Consider the following 18,695-nt stretch of genomic DNA (forward strand, 5'->3'; position numbering starts at 1 on the left):
TGCCCCAATTTCCACAATTTTATATATACTATCATCGATACATCAATTGCCCCAAAACCAAATCTCACGCATTGCCCCACTCTTGGGTTGGCAGGTCTGCCTCCACACCCACAGGTGTTCATAACTAGTCGCCTAACATTAGCCGCCACAATTTGATACCAGTGAGTACAGGCCTGAACCTGCTCTTATCCTCCAGCGAAACAAGCTTCCTGTAGTATTCAGGCTTACAAACAAGCACACTAGTGCGTAAAGCACGGTGTTGGCTTTTATTTAATTAAGCGGAGAAACAGAGTTGTCTGGACATTCGTTAATGAATACCTTTAGTTTGGCAAAATAACTAATGCCACAGATGTGTTTGAAATTTTATTAGTGCCCAATCTATGCTCATTTACAAACTACATTCTCTAACCAGTACTCATTGCATCCACAATGTCAAAACTTGAAATGTTACCCTATTTAAAAATTTATCGATACATCAAAAGCTAAACTTGTCTAATTTTTTCAGAGATAGCATCGAAGTTGAAACGTAATAGGCATCAAAAGTACAAAAGTATTATATAACAAACACTTTTTTGTGCTCATGATTACCCACTCTGTTTCATATATCATGACATTATCTCATAGAGTTGCACATCATCTCAATGAAATATAATTCTTTTGCTGGTGATGATGTCTGTGGTAGTATTATACAGATGCGACAAATCTGCTTTAGAACCCAGTTCTATGATAGGGCAACACTCCTAACACGACCAGCCCGAATGCCACCAACTTCTCCACAGTATCTGTTCATCTCGGTGAGAACTTGTGGCACCATTGTCTTGTGAATCTTCTTCTTTCTTTGGAACTTAAGCTTGTTCTTGACTCTCGGATTCTTGAGATGCTTCGGCCTCTTAGCCGTCAAACCTTTACCATAAAACATGCAGGTTATGAATGTTTTAAAAACCGATACAAGTTGTGCAATGATGGCATAAATTGTGCGTATATTAACTGTGTTATCAATGTAAATCTTCACTGCAATAAGATATAACACCAAGACTTCTGCACAAAATCTGTAGAAAAATGCCATTTTCCTTCTCTCTACAATAGGATTTAGGCCAGCTGCGCCATACTCAAATATAATATGTAATGTTTTAATGTAGGTGGTGGTGGTCTACATGTATGTAACAAGCCAGTTTTTTGCTCACAGTGGGTAGAGTTCATAAAAATAATTTTCTAGAAGTAACAGACCAAATTATTTAATAACAATCGGTGTATAGGTGAACAAAACTCAACTGTAAAATCATTTGAGATGTTTTATGATAGAAGTCTGATTAAGCTGTCGTAAATCATTTGAGATGTTTTATGATAGAAGTCTGATTAAGCTGTTGTAAATCATTTGAGATGTTTTATGATAGAAGTCTGATTAAGCTGTTGTAAATCATTTGAGATGTTTTATGATAGAAGTCTGATTAAGCTGTTGTAAATCATTTGAGATGTTTTATGATAGAAGTCTGATTAAGCTGTTGTAAATCATTTGAGATGTTTTATGATAGAAGTCTGATTAAGCTGTTGTAAATCATTTGAGATGTTTTATGATAGAAGTCTGATTTAGCTGTTGTAAATCATTTGAGATGTTTTATGATAGAAGTCTGATTAAGCTGTTGTAAATCATTTGAGATGTTTTATGATAGAAGTCTGATTAAGCTGTTGTAAATCATTTGAGATGTTTTAAGATAGAAGTCTGATTAAGCTGTTGTAAATCATTTGAGATGTTTTATGATAGAAGTCTGATTAAGCTGTTGTAAATCATTTGAGATGTTTTATGATAGAAGTCTGATTAAGCTGTTGTAAATCATGTGAGATATTTTATGATAGAAGTCTGATTAAGCTGTTGTATATCATTTGAGATGTTTTATGATAGAAGTCTGATTAAGCTGTTGTAAATCATTTGAGATGTTTTATGATAAAAGTCTGATTAAATTGTAAAATTTTTCAGCAAGGAATGATTAAAAGTTGATGCGTACAACAAAATTTCAAAACACTCAATCGTCCAACGACAATCGTCCAACGACAATCCAATTAGCAAAAATTAATATTGATAATAACCAAGACTTTACACAGTGTCCATCATCAGTATTACATATTAGCGAACTTTGAAGTTTTCAATCAAGCTTGTGTATTGCTAATGCTCTCTGAACATTTTAGTAAAACTAGGTAATGTCAAGTGGAACATGAAAAAATCACTAACTGTTTTCAACTAATTGTCATTTAACATAGGCCAACACGGGTGTGTTTTATGTTCGTTTCTCAGGAAACATTTGTCAGTAGTTAAGCTTTTAGTGCTGCAAAATATTGTTTCCTTTAGTCTAAATATTCTTCAGAACACAAAGTAAAGACAACATTTTTACGGACTGAATGAAGTCTTACGTTCTTTGGTTGTCCTTACGTGAATAAACACTGCTGACTCTGAAAGCCTAGTAATTGGCACCTGGTGATCTTGAAAAGTCCGAAATAGACTCGGTACTCCAAAAATCAAGCATAATTTGACATATGGCTAGTTTGAATTACTTGTTAGTAGATTATTTAAATAGTATAATTACTGCTACAACTCATGTATCTCAATTAGCTTCTATGAAATATCAAAGTAAAAAAGAAAAGCATAGCCTCACAATACCTCTGTTCTTCTGCATCTCTTCCGTTATTGCACGTTTATCACCAATTGTCTCCAAGGTACCATCTGTATGAGATGGCTCTATCATGTCCACTTCACCTTCATTCTCCTCTGCAGTGAATAGCATGGCTAGGAGATAGATAACACTAACCATGAGTCGTACAAGGCACAATCAATGAGTATTGTGGCTGAAAAAGCTGACTCACCGAGTTCGTTCTCCTCGCCTGCCCTTTGTCTTTTCCTCATCAAACTGTAATACTCTAGGGCTTCCTTTTCTCCAGTGGTGAGGGTCTTCTCTTCCTCTACTGGCTCATGATCTTCACCAACATCCAACAGGTCTTGCATGCGTTTCTGTTAAAAAAACCATTAATGTATTTACTAGTAGCACTTTACACTCAATGTCACTTTGGAATCACTACTGAAACTCAGTGCAACATGAATACTTAGGATTATGGGAAAATTTTTGGAAGCTTCTGTAGTTGCGAGAGAAGGTGTCGGTCACCAACTACCCTAGGACACTTATACTTCGCTAGTATTTAGTTTCGTGAGTAGCATACAGAGTAAAATTTTGCAGCAACTTTATTTCCCAGCTCTGATGAGTGCGAAAATATAGTGATGTGAAAATAAATGCAGTGGAACAAACATAATTAGATCCCTCAGGTTCAGTTTACTGATAGAAAAAATTTCAATTTGCGACTAGTTTGTAATTTTGAACCGCAGGTAGAGTGGTGTGGGCAAGGTCGATAATGCAATTTGATCGCTTGCTGCCATTTGTTTCTTGGACTATCAACAGGCCCGTATACCCTGAGCCGGCTGAGCCACCCAACTTTTTGGGAATTTTTCAGATAACTCGACCTCAACATCATTTATTCGAAAAGTTATTTGCCCAACGGCCATGGACACGGTTTTTATCGCTGTAGAATATCACTTCATTCCAAGCCATAGAGACAAACATCAACTTTTAGTAGTTCTTAGGCGTCATTATTATCATCAGCAGCAAAATATTCTTGTTAACGACTTTTAAAAAGGTTTGCAAAAGATCAAGTTTTACCAAACACCCGCTTGGCCATGTCCCATCGAAAGCGTAACACCTCCGAATGAACTTAAAATAAAACCTGCAAAATTAATCTTTGTTAAAACGTTCAAAAGAAAAAGATGTCTTTTTTCTGAGCGTTTTAACTGAGGTCAAGTTTTGCCTATTTTAATTTAAAAATGTCTCATCAGTCACATCACCTAAAACAAAACAAATCTCAAAAAATAGAAAAATGTTGATACTTTCCGATAAAAATTTTTAAAACTTCAAACGAGAGGCCCGGCTGGAGGCCCTACATGAGAGAAACCTGTTGGGGGCTTACACCGCCCCCTCCACACCCTAGGTGTTCATTACTAGTCGCCTAACATTAGCCGCCTCAACTCGCAACCAGTGAATACAGGCCTGACTATCAATGAACAAAGCTATTTAATTTCGCGTTTTCGCTCGTTCGTTATGATAGTTTAGTTTCGCACATGAAATTTCCGCGAGAGGATGACTCCGCAAAAACGCGAAAGTTAGATGAGGTGAATACATAAGTGTCCTAGGGTATATCAAGACTAATCGACTGCAGGTGCTGCAATTGCTGGATTTAAGTGTAATGGATCATAGGCAAACTAAATGAGCCTTTAATAAAAATTTATATGAGCAATGGCTTATTATAACATTACGTAAACATGATACTCTGGTAACGTATTTTAGAGTTACAAAAACTGACATATAACCTAAAATATAGAGTGAAATCAGTGACAGTATTCTTAATAAAAATTTACTGATCCAAACTGACAATAAAAGAATGAATTAAAAAAAATGCTACAAGGATTAATCACAGTCACAAACATTTTTGTCTGTGAATACACGCAGGGCGTTTTTATCGAATGTTCATCACCATGAGATGAAAAGCACTAGAGTATTAGACAATCTACTAGTTGCGCCGTAACTGCGCATTGAGTGTAATGTGGTGAGGAAGGAACATATTAGCTGGGATGTCCATAGTGTGGATCGTAAAAAGCTTGGATTCTGAGACATTTTTTAAGAATCAGTACGCAACACCGTCATTGGCAAATAAGATGTTGAATGACAATGAACAGGATAAAATTGCTACAAAAAGTTTGATTTTTTGACAATCATGCTTCAACAGATGCGTCTGAGCTGATGCCGTTGGAGTTGTTCCCTCATCCATGATTGCAGTAAGAAACAGACAACTCTTTAGCTAGCTGATGATAACTCTACAGCTGTATAATGTAGTTGACTTAATAGGATGGTTGGAATGATTCTCTATTCTCTAGTTGTAATAAGTACTTTAGGGCAGCAACAAACCAACGAAATGAGGTTATTATTTATAGAAATAAACGATATTATTATTATATTATTATTACTATTGGCCAGCCTTCTTGAGAGAGGAATTTATGATCCATAATGACTATTATAATGAATCCAAATACATATTATTATAAAATACTACTACGCAGGGAGTCGGGTGCGTCATGAGAGATTATCATGCGTAATAACCATCTGTACAATTATTCTACAAGGCAGCAAGTTGGTCTAGTGGTACAGATGGTAGCGTGCCTGGTTGTTAACCTGAATTTCCGTGTTTGAAATAGATGCGTGGCAATTTTTTTCTTAATTTTTCCAATATCCAATCATGGCTTGTCGTCGAAGAAAATGCTCTTGTTATACATGCTGTTACAGTATTTTCATAGCTTTAATACACGTGGTTGTTATAATAACTAGAAACCGTAACTCTACTAAATATATAACAATAAATAGAAATTCCTGATGAAGTGTAGACTTTATTAAAGACATGGAACTGAGAGAGTCAAGCGCAAAAATTTCATTTTTTAATAGAGCAACCGTCACTGCTAACAGTGACATTTAAAGATTGTTGTCTCCGTAAATGACTAGAGCGTGTTCAGTGAACAATCTTATTAAGTTTGGTTTAGTTGAGTGAGAGTATATGGGGTTTGTATATAACTAAACCATCAGAATGCTAGCCAACATAGTATCACCTTTACAGCTGTTCCTTTATTCTTCTTTTTCTTCTGTATCGGTTCGAGCGCTTGAGCTGTAACATTCTCAGGGGCTGCGAGCGACTTCTCGCTAACAGGCTGAGTAGATGAACTCTAAAAACACTGGCAGGATGTTACGACGAGCTCGTGTATTGAAATGTAGAGTTGGAAGGTACAACTCCTTGTCTAGCCTGTCTCAACAAACTGTTGTTTTTGCGGAGTTGTCCCCCGTCGAGCGGAGTGAGCAAAACAACAACTTGTCACAATACGCACTGCGCCTGATGCATCAGCTGCACTGAAAAGGAGTTGTTTGCTACCGTCTATGCGGTTTGGCTGCGATGTTATGTCGGTCACTCCATTGGCAATCATGACGGATTTAGCCCAAAAATTTATGTAGAAAAAATAAATAAAAACGTTAACATTAACATAGCAACTGAGGTTGCAAAAAGTCATGAATACTGTAATGGCCTGATCTGGCTAATGTTGAACTTCTGTAGCAGAGGCCATGGTAACTGAATTTCGGCATCCATATAACTTATCTATTTATAATCTAATTAACTAAAAACAATGAATGTGCGAGCAATGAAACTGAATTTACTTTAGAACAAATAAAGCTGACTGATACCAATGAAATATAAGATTAAAACGTTTAATCAAAGACCAGTCTATGCGGTAAACTTTAGTAGAATTTAAGAATAAATTAATTAAGAATAAAATCAATAAGAACAAATAAAACTGACTGATACAAAAATACAAATAAAACTGACTGAGCGCACAAATAACCTGTTTAGTTGTTGTTTTTGCCTAAGTTCTGAAGTTTTACTAAAGTTTACAGCAGAGATTGGTCTCTGGTTTAAAGTTCTTATCTTAATTTTTCTACATAAATATTTGCGCGAAATCCGTTGTGATTACCAATGGAGCGACGGACATAACATCACAGCCAAGCCGCATAGACGGAAGAGAACAACTCCCTTTCAGTGCAGCTGATGCATCAGGTGCAGTTTGTATTGTGACAAGCCATTGTTTTGCTCGCTCCACTCGACGGGGAACAACTCCGCAAAAACAAGTTTGTCAAGACAGGCTACTCCTTGTCCAATCCATAGCAGGCATGACAGCTAGGTAATTTCAAAATCGTGTGAGACGGCAAACAACAACAGTCAGCTTAAACTTGGATGAGTGGCTGAATGAGCACTAACCTTGGACATGCCGGACACTATGGTAGTCTCCACAAGGTTTTCATTATATGCCTCATTAGAAACTATAGTCTCGTTACTTTTTCTTTCTTTCTTTGTCTTCTTATGACGTACAGAAGTCTCATTGTCCTAAAATAATCATAAAGCCCCATTACTATGGGTACATATGTATATGTCTCAAAAGCATTGTCTTCATTTGCCAGGAAGTTCCCCAGCTTTTGAATTTAAAAGAACTGAATTTCATTCCATGGAGCTACGAAAATAATACTTTGTTCACATTCTGAAAGAAAATCATTATGTCTGCAAGTCTAGCTGATAATAACAAGCCTACCACTGCCATAGAAGAATTTTGAAAGCTTGTACCAACTTCCTCCATGACCTCTTGTTCTCTGCCTTCTGCCATCTACTCCAAAGTTATAGATTATATCAAGCATCAGCTTAGAGCCATTTGTACTACCAATAAACTTACACAAAGTGTACTACCAATATACTTACACAGAGTGTAGTACCAATATACTTAGACAGAGTGTAATACCAATATACTTAGACAGAGTGTAGAACCAATATACTTACACAGAGTGTAGAACCAATATACTTAGACAGAGTGTAATACCAATATACTTAGACAGAGTGTAGAACCAATATACTTACACAGAGTGTAGAACCAATATACTTAGACAGAGTGTAATACCAATATACTTAGACAGAGTGTAGAACCAATATACTTACACAGAGTGTAGAACCAATATACTTAGACAGAGTGTAATACCAATATACTTAGACAGAGCGTAGAACCAATATACTTACACAGAGTGTGGTACCAATATACTTACACAGAGTGTAGTACCAATATACTTAGACAGAGTGTAATACCAATATACTTACACAGAGTGTAATACCAATATACTTACACAGGGTGTAGTACCAATATACTTACACAGAGTGTAATACCAATATACTTACACAGAGTGTAATACCAATATACTTACACAGAGTGTAATACCAATATACTTACACAGAGTGTAGTACCAATATACTTACACAGAGTGTAATACCAATATACTTACACAGAGTGTAGTACCAATATACTTACACAGAGTGTAATACCAATATACTTACACAGAGTGTAATACCAATATACTTACACAGAGTATAATACCAATATACTTACACAGAGTGTAGTACCAATATACTTACACAGAGTGTAATACCAATATACTTACACAGAGTGTAGTACCAATATACTTACACAGAGTGTAGAACCAATATACTTAGACAGAGTGTAGTACCAATATACTTACACAGAGTGTAGAACCAATATACTTACACAGAGTGTAGTACCAATATACTTATACAGAGTGTAATACCAATATACTTACACAGAGTGTAGTACCAATATACTTACACAGAGTGTAATACCAATATACTTAGACCGAGTGTAATACCAATATACTTACACAGAGTATAGAACCAATATACTTACGCAGAGTGTAATACCAATATACTTACACAGAGTGTAATACCAATATACTTACACAGAGTGTAATACCAATATACTTACACAGAGTGTAATACCAATATAATTACACAGAGTGTAATACCAATATACTTACACAGAGTGTAGTACCAATATACTTACACAGAATGTAGAACCAATATACTTACACAAAGTGTAGAACCAATATACTTACACACAGTGTAGAACCAATATACTTACACAGAGTGTAGTACCAATATACTTACACAAAGTGTAGAACCAATATACTTACACACAGTGTAGAACCAATATACTTACACAAAGTGTAGAACCAATATACTTACACAGAGTGTAGTACCAATATACTTACACAGAGTGTAGTACCAATATACTTACACAGAGTGTAATACCAATATACTTACACAGAGTGTAGAACCAATATACTTACACAGAGTGTAATACCAATATACTTACACAAAGTGTAGAACCAATATACTTACACAGAGTGTAGAACCAATATACTTACACAGAGTGTAGTACCAATATACTTACACAGAGTGTAATACCAATATACTTACACAGAGTGTAGAACCAATATACTTAGACAGAGTGTAATACCAATATACTTACACAGAGTATAGAACCAATATACTTACACAGAGTGTAGTACTAATATACTTAGACAGAGTGTAATACCAATATACTTACACAGAGTGTAATACCAATATACTTAGACAGAGTGTAATATTTGCTACTTTGTTAATGATTTCGAGGATCCAGTATTTTTTGCATTAGCGATCTGAAACTTGTTGTCCCAAGTTAACTATATAAAATGATCTGCAGCTTAATTTAGAGAAACTAAGATATGAAAGTGTCTGTGGCTTCATGAGCAAAAACAAAATTAACTTTATGCAACAGAAACAGAAAATAACTCAACGAAATAAGTCCAAGTTTAAGGGACAGAAACCAACATGGCGGTAAGAATATAAATAGCCATACCATTTGCAATGCCTTTTCTATCTGAGCTTTAAACGTTTCTGTCTCTATCTCATCATATTTCTTAATAAGTTTCTGTAGACTGAGCATTCGTTCAAAGACAGGGTGTCCTTTCGTAGCCTCTCTCTCAGCAACCAATAGAAAGAAGATGAGAGCACACTCAACAAACAGTTCCATCAGCTGACACTTATCGCTGATCACCTTCAGTCCTGGACTTATGGGAATAACGCTACACGCTCCTAGCTGCAGCATCGGCCACAGCTTTTCTTTTAGCTCTTTTGTCATCTTTTTAAACTCCGTGTAAATAGGCAGGTACTCCGGGTGAATGCGCTTAAAGGCGCGAGCCCTTTCCTTCTCAGACATCTTGGAGAAGTCAACCTGCACAGTTTGAGGCACTTCGGAATGCTTAGAAAAGAATGAGGGAAGTTTCAGATCTGTGGCAGCAGATGATGCGATAGTGTCAGGTACACCATCAAACAAGTCTAATCCACAATCAGAATTTGTGATGTCAGCTGCCATTTTTTGCTGCATCAACTTTGCTTCTTGTTCTTCCATGATTGCCTCTAAAAAGACACTTGTTAATTGATTACAAAAGGCATCGGCTAGAAAAATATATTGTCTGCGAAGAGCTGAAGGTTAATTGCTGTCCATAGAATGGTTAGAAACTAAAGTGTCAGATAGGCAAATCACCCTAAAATATACACTCCCGACCATGAACATGCTCAGGAGATTTTAAAGGTGATGGAAACAGTGTTGGTGAGCTGCTCATCATATCAACTCATCAGCTACTCAACTCTTATAAGAAAGATTATGAAAAGGCCAACAACAATATGTAAATGAATCATATTTAAATCATATGCGAGCAGATACCTTATCAGCTTTTTGGAAAATTATCACAATTTTGATAATGATAAATGCACAACAAATGAAAATCCACAAATTTTTATCTTGTTACTACAACTGATTGAAATATTCAAATACTTTTAGTATTACATGATGGACTTGCATTTCCAATTTCTACAGTTTCACGGAATTTCGTGATGATCTACTGCATAGTTCCTTATAAATATTTTTGATTTGGCGAAAATCTTTGTAATGGGAAACCTGCACAAAGTCTCAAAAGAGAGGTTTAAACCTAGATTTATGGTTATTCCACCATTTTGCCTTACCAAACCTTTCTGACACAGGTGACAAATTAGTTTAAATTGCCTCCTACATTTAGCACTAAATTCATCAATAATCATAAAATTGGGCAGATGTAATTCTACAAATTACTGCTGGTTTTCTCAGTTAGTAGTAAGTGTTATTGCTTTTTTTACCCTTTTTGAGACATACACCATCCTGACATCAGACATACATCATCCTCACATCAGACATACATCATCCTCACATCAGACATACATCATCCTCACATCAGACATACATCATCCTCACATCAGACATACATCATCCTCACATCAGACATACATCATCCTCACATCAGACATACATCATCCTCACATCAGACATAAATCATCCTCACATCAGACATACATCATCCTCACATCAGACATACATCATCCTCACATCAGACATACATCATCCTCACATCAGACATACATCATCCTCACATCAGTCATATATCATCCTCACATCAGACATACATCATCCTCACATCAGACATACATCATCCTCACATCAGACATACATCATCCTCACATCAGACATACATCATTTTGACATCAGACATACATCATCCTGACATCAGACATACATCATCCTCACATCAGACATACATCATCCTGACATCAGACATACATCATCCTGACATCAGACATACATCATCTTCACATCAGACATACATCATCCTCACATCAGACATACATCATCCTGACATCAGACATACATCATCCTGCACCCGCATAATTTCTAAACTAATTTCATGTTGCTAAACAGCAGTCAGTAATTTGCAATTTGCTTAAAGTGCAATTAAAGATACTTACACTTATCACTTACTATCACTTACTAAAGACACTTACTATCACTTACTATCACTTACTAAAGATACTTACTATCACTTACTGTCATGTTATTGGGAAATATGATCATTTTAGTAGTTTAGAACAATTGACCTTTATTAAAAGGTCAAACTTACTACAAGCAATACAAACGCTCTGATTAGCTAATTCTGAATAAGTGCAATTATATATCCCACTTATTTATCATCAATCATCATTCTCATGGCATTAATTCACACCTGCTTGTTCATCGTCGGATGAAACACCCACATCTATCTTGGTGGTAACATCAGCTCCGTAGAAGTCCTCTCTCTTTTTTCCCCATGCTCTAGCCTTGACATCCTCATCATCACCAACTTCTTCCTCCTCTGAACCACTGCTCTCATGCTATAAAGCAAAGCAGAATGGAAACTTAATAAGCTATATCTCCTATACCTATCCTATATATAGCTCCTATACCTATCCTATATATAGCTCCTATACCTATCCTATATATAGCTCCTATACCTATCCTATATATAGCTCCTATACCTATCCTATATATAGCTCCTATACCTATCCTATATATAGCTCCTATACCTACGATCTTATTTAGTCATAACCAAAGCTGGTCTGCAAAACACATTGCTTTCCGGTTATGATGAGCTATCAATTGACTTCTCGCAACAACAAAAAATCAGCAACACGCAGTATAATTATGTTCTTTGAGAGTAGGATTTGGAGTTAGCTTCTCTTCAAATACCACAAATATTTCCGAGTTCTATTATTCAATTCAAAATTACTATAAAAATGTTTACAATCGATTTTAATAATAGCTCACTACAGAAGTTTACGCAAAGAAAACTATGGCTCAATGGTTGGACGCGAAAATTTTGCACTGAAGGTTCATTTCCAGAATTCAGTATAGATTGGAGTTGGTATTAAAGGCATCCAACTATGACAATTGTTCATTTACCAACTTGAGGATCAGAAAGCTAATAGTGAAATTAGAGGTTTGTGATAATTGCTGAGACAAAGATGTGTAATTATTAACATAGCTGACACATATCCATCTTCTAGAGATTAGATGATGGTTGACCCGCACCCATCATTTAGAGATTAGATGATGACTGGCCCATACCCATCCTCTAGAGATTAGATGATGGTTGACCCGCACCCATCATTTAGAAATTAGATGACTGGCCCATACCCATCCTCTAGAGATTAGATGATGAATGACCCGTAACCATCCTCTAGAGATTAGATGATGAATGACCCGTAACCATCCTTTAGAGATTAGATGATGACTGACCCGTATCCATCCTCTAAAGATTAGATGATGACTGTCCCGTACCCATCCTCTAGATATTAGATGATGACTGACTCGTATCTATCCTCTAGAGATTAGATGATGACTGGCCCGTATCCATATAGAGATTAGATGATGACTGACCCGTACACATCCTCTAGAAATTAGATGATGACTGACCCGTACCCATCCTCTAGAGATTAGATGATGACTGGCCCGTATCCATATAGAGATTAGATGATGACTGACCCGTACACATCCTCTAGAAATTAGATGATGACTGACCCGTACCCATCCTCTAGAGATTAGATGATGACTGACCCGTACCCATCTTCTAGAGATTAGATGATGACTGACCCATACCCATCCTCTAGAGATTAGATGATGACTGACCCGTACCCATCCTCTAGAGATTAGATGATGATTGACCCGTACCCATCCTCTAGAGATTAGATGACGACTGACCCGTATCCATCTTCTAGAGATTAGATGATGATTTACCCGTATCCATCCTCTAGAGATTAGATGGTGACTGACCCGTATCCATCCTCTAGAGACTAGATGATGATTGACCCGTATCCATATAGAGATTAGATGATGACTGACCCGTACCCATCTTCTAGAGATTAGATGATGAATGACTCCCATACCCATCTTCTAGAGATTAGATGATGACTGACCCGTATCCATCCTCTAGAGATTAGATGATGATTGACCTGTATCCATCTTCTAAAGATTAGATGATGATTGACCCGTATCCATATAGAGATTAGATGATGATTGACCTGTATCCATCCTCTAAAGATTAGATGATGATTGATCCGTACCCAACCTTCAGATATTACATGATGACTAAAGTTGTTAAATGAAAGTAGACCTGACTTGATTGGTCGACTTGTCTCAAGAGTTCTTATTTCAGGCAATCATTTACATATAGAAATCTATTAGCTATAAGAGTGCCGTGACCAACAAGAGGCAAAAGTGTAATAAGAGTTACTCAAGTAGGGCTCACAGCAAATATAACAGGCAAAAATAGACTAGAAAAGACAATCATTAAGCTTGTTCGACGTTAATTTTGTGGCAGCAAGGAGTGATGCCAGTGTGAGCAAGAAAAATGGCAGCAACAGCTGATGCTGTTTCTCTTAATCCCCTATATTTCATGAGTGCTGAGAGTTTGCATTTTTAATCCTCATGTTTTCTGATTGTCCTGAACACAATGTTATATCAATGTTTCCTGATTGTATTAAACACAATGTTATATAAAATTTAATGTTTCCTGATTGTATTGAACACAATGTTATATCAATGTTTCCTGATTGTCCTGAACACAATGGTATATCAATGTTTCCTGATTGTCCTGAACACAATGTTATATCAATGCTTCCTGATTGTCCTGATAACAATATTATATCAATGTTTCCTGATTGTCCTGAACACAATGTTATATCAATGTTTCCTGATTGTCCTGAACACAATGGTATATCAATGTTTCCTGATTGTCCTGAACACAATGTTATATCAATGTTTCCTGATTGTCCTGAACGCAATGTTATTTCAATGCTTCCTGATTGACCTGAACACAATGTTATATCAATGTTTCCTGATTGTCCTGATAACAATGTTATATCAATGTTTCCTGATTGTCCTGAACGCAATGTTATATCAATGTTTCCTGATTGTCCTGAACACAATGGTATATCAATGTTTCCTGATTGTCCGGAACATAATGTTATATCAATGTTTCCTGATTGTCATGAACACAATGTTATATCATTGTTTCCTGATTGTCCTGAACGCAATGTTATTTCAATGCTTCCTGATTGACCTGAACACAATGTTATATCAATGTTTCCTGATTGTCCTGAACGCAATGTTATATCAATGTTTCCTGATTGTCCTGAACACAATGGTATATCAATGTTTCCTGATTGTCCGGAACATAATGTTATATCAATGTTTGCTGATTGTCATGAACACAATGTTATATCAATGTTTTCAGATTGTCCTGAACACAATGTTATATCAATGTTTTAAATTATGTGAAAGTCTTTAAGCTGGCTAAACTGTTTAGTTTCCAAGCAACAGCATCAAACAAAATGAGAGGAGCATGTTATGCAAGAAAACCATAAAGCATGCGAGATGCTGCTTATGAGAACAGCATTGCTCGGTATTTCTCGTCTGACTGATTTGTTACAAGTTTTTAGTTTGTGTTAATCAGTGCAGAATTAAGTGAATAAGCAATAGATCTAAAGCAAGCCAGTACAATGAAAGATAGCGAGAAGTGTATGATGACAATCGATATCAAGCATAGAATGATAGAAAGCATGAGAGTGGTGTAAGCATGACTGAGCTGGCTCACCAATATGAGAGGAGTACCACCACAATATCTACCATCATCAAGCAGAAGGATACTATTAAGGGCATCAACACTTCCAAAGAACTAACCATCGTTTGCAAGCGGCGCAGTGATGATATTCATGACGAGATGGATAGGCTTCTTATAAAATGAAACGAAGGCAAACAGTAAGCCGGAGATAGCGTGACTGAAATGATCATCTGAGATATGAACAGCGAAATATATGAGGACTTTGTGATCTTGTGATTATGTGATCTTCGTAAGATTATGAAGGAGAGATCAAAGATAAACTTAAAATGGCCGGCTAAATGTAAAAACGAAACCGAGGAGAAAAAAGAAAAAAAATTAAAACTAATAAAAAACTCATAATTACGTTTAGTGTAAAATTTCTGTAAAAACTTATTTCAAGTGTGTGCATATGAAGCCAAATTTACTGAAGTTAAATTTAATATCTCTCTTCCTCTTCCGCCAACACTGTCGTTAGCCGCTACCATCTGTCTCAAAGATAAGGACTCCATACAGTACTGTACATAAGAATATCACATTTTATTGCATATCATAACACTAGATAAGTATTTGTTACTTTGTGAGCGGGTGTAGTAAATTGATAGACTTAAAAACATTTTCTATTGTAAAATCTCGCTTTTATGTGTTTTTTGAAGAATGGGAACAAATTAATTTGTATTTAGCTATTTTATATAGGAAATAGCTGCTTTGAAATACGAGTGAATTGACATATGAGCTCAGTCAGGAAATGCACGAAGCTGATATGTTGGGATATGGCACTGCACAGCGTGTCTTGAAACATTCATATTTTGAGGTGATCCTCATAAGTAGAGGTTTGACTTTTACAAATTTGAATAGACAACTCCACAGTCTTAATTCCCAGTATTAAGCAAAAAACTTTTGAACTCATTGTATTTTGATAGAATTTTTTAACCTAGGATCAATACATTACAAAACTATTTTGATGTTACTGCATAACACTGATCAACATGAAATGGGTATGAAGAGCAATTAAAGACAACAATCATTATGCTTAGTGGAACCTAAACAGTGACTGAACAATTGGGTAATCTACTAAACTAGATGAGATAAGGTGACAAGGTATTGTCATGCAATGCAAAATGTGATTAATAGAATGTTCTAGAACTGTCCGGCATCAATAAAAACCGACTGTGTGTTTAGTTTTTAGGCTTAGCTAGACTTTCTCAAATTGCATAGATAGGAAAGGGTGCTGATTAACCACTGAGGGTGTATTAAATCAACTGACCATTTGTCTGCGTCGTATGTTTGCCTCTATCTTGCGCAGCCTCTGCTCCATTTCTTCTCCATCGTCTGAGTCAGAAAAGTCATACACAGGCTCTCTCCTTGGAGCTCTGGCTTCTGGCATTGCACCAGCCATATATTCATAATCAGAATCCTTGTCAACTAAAATACTAGTGCAATGTACTACACAGAGGGAAAAAGTTTGTTAATTTATAACTAGTCTACTAAAACTCCAAAAAGATTATGAATGGATAGATAACATTAAGCACATTGTTTCATGCAATATTGTTGTGAAATTAATATCGCTAATTCTTCTCAAAGTAACGGATAACTAATTAATGTTTATTCTTGTCTACAGCTGTTTCAATAGACCCGTACATAACACGTAAGAGGAACGATGATATTGTCATTTTGACTTTGCCAATATGGTTTGAACAGAAGAAACACTCTTGGCACAAAGCTGTGCATACTTTCTAGAGATCTGATGAATATTAAGCAGTATAATGCGCCTACTCTGATCATTATGTAGGTCTATAGCATCCTTGTAGAACGACTCTCCTGTCTCATCAGGCATATCATCGTCAGAAACATAGATTGGCTTAGCTTTCTTTGGCGCTAGTTTCTTTATTTTAACACTTTTTCGTCCTCCCACGGATTTGTTTTTAGGCATGATGATCCAGACCACACAGCAATGACTTAACAGCTACAAAAAAAAACAATTTATGTGCCATACTTTGTAAAATAATAATAATAATGTAATAATAAAATAAAGCTGGATGTTTGATGATGATAGAGGTAACCAGCCCAAGCTTTGTTGTTTAATAATTTCTAGCAGAATACACAAAGCAGACGTACGTGGTAGGCATGCACAACCAGACATTACATAACAATGTGAAACAATTGGTTTGGTCCACTAATTACGATGTTGCTAGCAATTGTATTATAAATTTATAACCCCGTCAACGTTTTCCATCCAACGACATAAGCGTCTGAAAGTTTACAAAATAGCATTTAAAAAACATCAATAATCGGCAGATAACGAATTTCGATTAACATTACAAATATCAAAATTATCATCAAATTCCATATTATGTTCACAGGCATGAACTAATGCTTGGCCATATTTGTGAAGCGACTAAATGGAGCCGCTGTAGTTACGATAATATTTGCGCTAGCCTAGCACCTCCGCAGGCGCTACGCTAGTACATATGCAAACACAACGGTATTTATAATTTACCGTTCGTACATGTACATTACATGTTCGAACAGGTAAAGAAAGGCCAGTACATGTACGTACTAGCCTAGCCTGTCTTGACAAGCTGTTGTTTTTGCGTAGTTGTCCCCCCGTCGAGCGGCGAGCAACACAACAGCTTGTCACAATACACACTGCACCTGATGCATCAGCTGCACTGAAAGGGAGTTGTTCTCTTCCGTCTATGCGGCTTGGCTGCGATGTTACATTATGTCGGTCGCTCCATTGGTAATCATAATAGTAGAGCAGAGACATAAACTGGCCTAAACTTATCTTTCAGCCTTTTCCTTCGGAGGGTGGGCTACTCAAACTAAGATGTTTTATAGTCAGAAATTTATGCTGATTCAATTATAATGTTTCTACACCTATGTGTTTGCACATTTTTGAGCTAGAGAACACTTTCGAAATGGGAGGGGGCAACTCCAAGTTTGGTTGGAAAACCTTACATATCAGACAAAGAAAACTATTTTATAATCTCAAAAATTAATAAATGCTTTTATTTAAGATTAAGTGAGTCAATTTTCACCACTCTTTAACCCATGCCAAGGATGCAGCATGACCACTTGTTTCACTGTCTTGATTAGTCTGTGAATGAAACCCTAGTCAGAGTGACTAAATTTCAATATGAGACAGCCAAACAGTATTCAAACAGATGGTTGATATTAGAAAAAGCGAGCATTGCTCAAAAAGTGCTAAGCATTGAGAACGTTGATGAGAGTTCAGACTTGTTGTCATTATGCCTGTTATAAAAAGTATTATAACAAACTCGTTATGAAAAGAGCTGAGAAAAGACATGAGAAGAGACAGAAAGAATGTGATACAGCAGAAGAGGTGAGATCAGAAATTTATAGCTTTACAAATTCATGATGATTACTCAATGATGATGGTACGTTGGTGGGAGAAAAAGAAAACATTTTCATTTTTGTCTGCACATTTTGTGAGCAGCAAAATTAACTCTTTGCAGTTTACATAACGTATTATAGCCTACAATTTGGACATAAATTTATAGATAAATTACATGTATGATCCTTCCTTGGTTTTTTGCATATGACCACACAAACTACGCTAGATATGGCATGCTGTACTGAGATGACTAATTTGAAAGTATCGCATAGCAAGGTGTATGAGGCTCTTATGAAGAAGGGGTATTTTACTTATCACTCACGACATCACTG

General features: G+C 36.2%; 1 protein-coding gene across 1 annotated transcript; it reads right to left on the minus strand.

Annotated features, from left to right (window-relative positions):
- Window positions 1-252: 252 nt before the first annotated feature.
- Window positions 253-16,971, minus strand: LOC137393513 (something about silencing protein 10-like). Its single transcript, XM_068080092.1, has 10 exons — window positions 16,782-16,971; window positions 16,273-16,430; window positions 11,595-11,742; window positions 9,362-9,921; window positions 7,217-7,288; window positions 6,889-7,014; window positions 5,693-5,806; window positions 2,857-3,001; window positions 2,654-2,761; window positions 253-903 (listed from the first exon to the last, which is right to left on the minus strand). Exons 1-10 carry the CDS (start codon window positions 16,936-16,938, stop codon window positions 722-724), a joined length of 1,770 nt encoding a protein of 589 aa, XP_067936193.1. The 5' UTR covers window positions 16,939-16,971; the 3' UTR covers window positions 253-721.
- Between the last annotated feature and the right edge of the window lie 1,724 nt (window positions 16,972-18,695).

The sequence above is a fragment of the Watersipora subatra genome, chromosome 4 (genome assembly GCF_963576615.1).
Source record: "Watersipora subatra chromosome 4, tzWatSuba1.1, whole genome shotgun sequence".
NCBI lineage: Eukaryota > Metazoa > Bryozoa > Gymnolaemata > Cheilostomatida > Watersiporidae > Watersipora > Watersipora subatra.